Below are 2,117 nucleotides of genomic sequence, written 5' to 3' on the forward strand. Positions count from 1 at the left end.
TTCAACCCTTACCGGTCGCCCATAAAACCTTCGCTAGGTAGGCTGTCCTTCGTCTGTCTCTCCGAGAGAATGGACGTCTCGTTGCGCGTCGTCCCATGGGAGAACCGAGGACCGGCCCAGCAGACTCCCCAGCCGCATACTGCTGGCGCTGGCGCTGCTCATCAGCAGGTTCAGAAACTGCCTTCTATCTCGACGCTTACCGCCAGTATGTCTCTCGGTAATTTTACCAATGCTGTTGTTGTGGCACAGGCGTCCTTGAACACCGTCGAGCGTGACTCTGGCAATTGGTCCATGCCACAGAGCGCCCGTATGTTGTTTTTTTTTATGGTTTTTAGATTTTTTTGATTGATCTTTTTAGCTATGAAATATCTGTCTATCTCTACATCTATCTCTACATCTATCTATGTATCTATGTATCTATCTCACTATATATATATATATAACACTAATTCATTCACCTTCTTAGGCTCCTCCACATACTCAAACACGACCAATGGCACCAATGGCACCAATGGCTACGCCCAGTATCCTTACATCACCTCCTCCCAACACTCCCCAAAGCATCGCCAGTCTCAACAGCAGCAGCAGCAGCAGCAGCCCTCAAACGATCCACAGCCGCAGACTCCCTCCTCTGCTACGCCCACCTCCCAACAACACTCCCCAAGCTACTCCATCCACCAGCAAAACGCTTTACTACCTTCCATCAACCAAAATTTCGACGGCGGCTCGGCCCAGTGGTCCAATGCTAATTTCTCAGAGTCCCGTCGCAGCAGCATTGATAGTCGAATGAACCAAGGCATTGGTTCCTTAGCCATAAACCAAGCCTCCCCCTACCACAGCACGAATGCCTCTCAATCGTCGATTGTCTCCGGCCTGCAGCGCGATCGTGGCATTTCCGGTGAATATTCAACCCTGGCTGGCCAAAGGGGCCCTCGCTACAGCGGCGACCAACGCCATCCACTCTCCCCTCTCGGCCCCAGGACGAGCGGCCAGGGTCAACACCGTTCCTTTCCCGTGCGCAGGACCGCGCCCGCCATTTCCAAGAATCCACACGCCGAGATTTACAATGCGGAATCACCCACGGCCGGCCAGGCTTACGCCTTTCCGGACCCTGACGTTGCTCGCTCATCAGACAAGGAAAAGCAATCGTGCGCAACCCTCCAGTCAGTTTAACCGGAGAGGCAGCACCACGGAGTCTCTTGCCAGCAGTGTGTTTACTACGGATTCTAGACTGCCACATGGCCAACAAGGTTTGTTTTTTTTTTTTTTTTTCTCCCTTTTTTACCTTAGTGTGTGTGTGAATCCATTTTGCGCATTCAATGTTAATATACTTGCTTTATAGAACTACCGCAGAATGTCCATCATCATTCCCTGCAGCAGAAACAGGTTAGAGACTTAATGGGCGATCCAGAGTCACCGAACGGCGCTACCCCGTATAGCAGAACCCCAGAATTGCGCGTTACCCACAAGCTAGCAGAGCGCAAAAGACGAAGTGAGATGAAAGACTGCTTTGAACTTTTACGTTCGCGCCTCCCTTCAAGCCAGAGTAGCAAGTCCAGTAAATGGGAGACCCTGACTCGAGGTAAATTATACCCTAGTAATAATAATAATAATAATAATAAATAAGGGAGGCATGCAAGGAATACCGTGTCTGACAGTAGACCAGCAATCGAATACATCGGCCAACTAGAAAAAACAGTCCAACAAACCCGTCACGAAGCCGTCACCTTGAAGGCTGAAGTCACCGAACTGCGCCAACAGCTTAACGAGCAGCTCCACCGTCAAGCAGCTACAAACGGCCACCACCACCACCACTCCCAGGCTGCCTACGATCGTGGCACGCCGCAGCAAGGTGCTCCCTCACTCCAACAACAAACCAACGGCGCACACCCCCACCCACACTCACAAAATCATATGTATGCCAACGGGCACGGGAGTCCCTATTCCCCGCCCGGCGCCCAGCAACCCCAACACCCCTCTGTTGACCCAGCGAGGACGCTACCGCCCCTGATGAACGGCTCGCTGGCGATGCAGGATGTACAGTATACCGAGGAGCGTCGATGAGGGTTTGTCATGACTATCGTTGCTATTATCGTTATGTGTTTGATGTGTTTGAC

At 51.7% G+C, this 2,117-nt stretch overlaps 1 protein-coding gene across 1 annotated transcript; it reads left to right on the forward strand.

Annotated features, from left to right (window-relative positions):
- Window positions 1-69: 69 nt before the first annotated feature.
- Window positions 70-2,064, forward strand: HCAG_09151 (conserved hypothetical protein; the record flags this gene model as incomplete). The annotated part of the gene is made up of 5 exons (XM_001535884.1): window positions 70-307; window positions 467-1,163; window positions 1,231-1,250; window positions 1,343-1,582; window positions 1,691-2,064. The coding sequence occupies 5 exons, from the start codon at window positions 70-72 to the stop codon at window positions 2,062-2,064; spliced, it is 1,569 nt and encodes a 522-aa protein (XP_001535934.1).
- Between the last annotated feature and the right edge of the window lie 53 nt (window positions 2,065-2,117).

The sequence above is a fragment of the Histoplasma capsulatum genome, genomic scaffold, assembly GCF_000149585.1.
Source record: "Histoplasma capsulatum NAm1 scaffold_24 genomic scaffold, whole genome shotgun sequence".
Taxonomy (NCBI): domain Eukaryota; kingdom Fungi; phylum Ascomycota; class Eurotiomycetes; order Onygenales; family Ajellomycetaceae; genus Histoplasma; species Histoplasma mississippiense.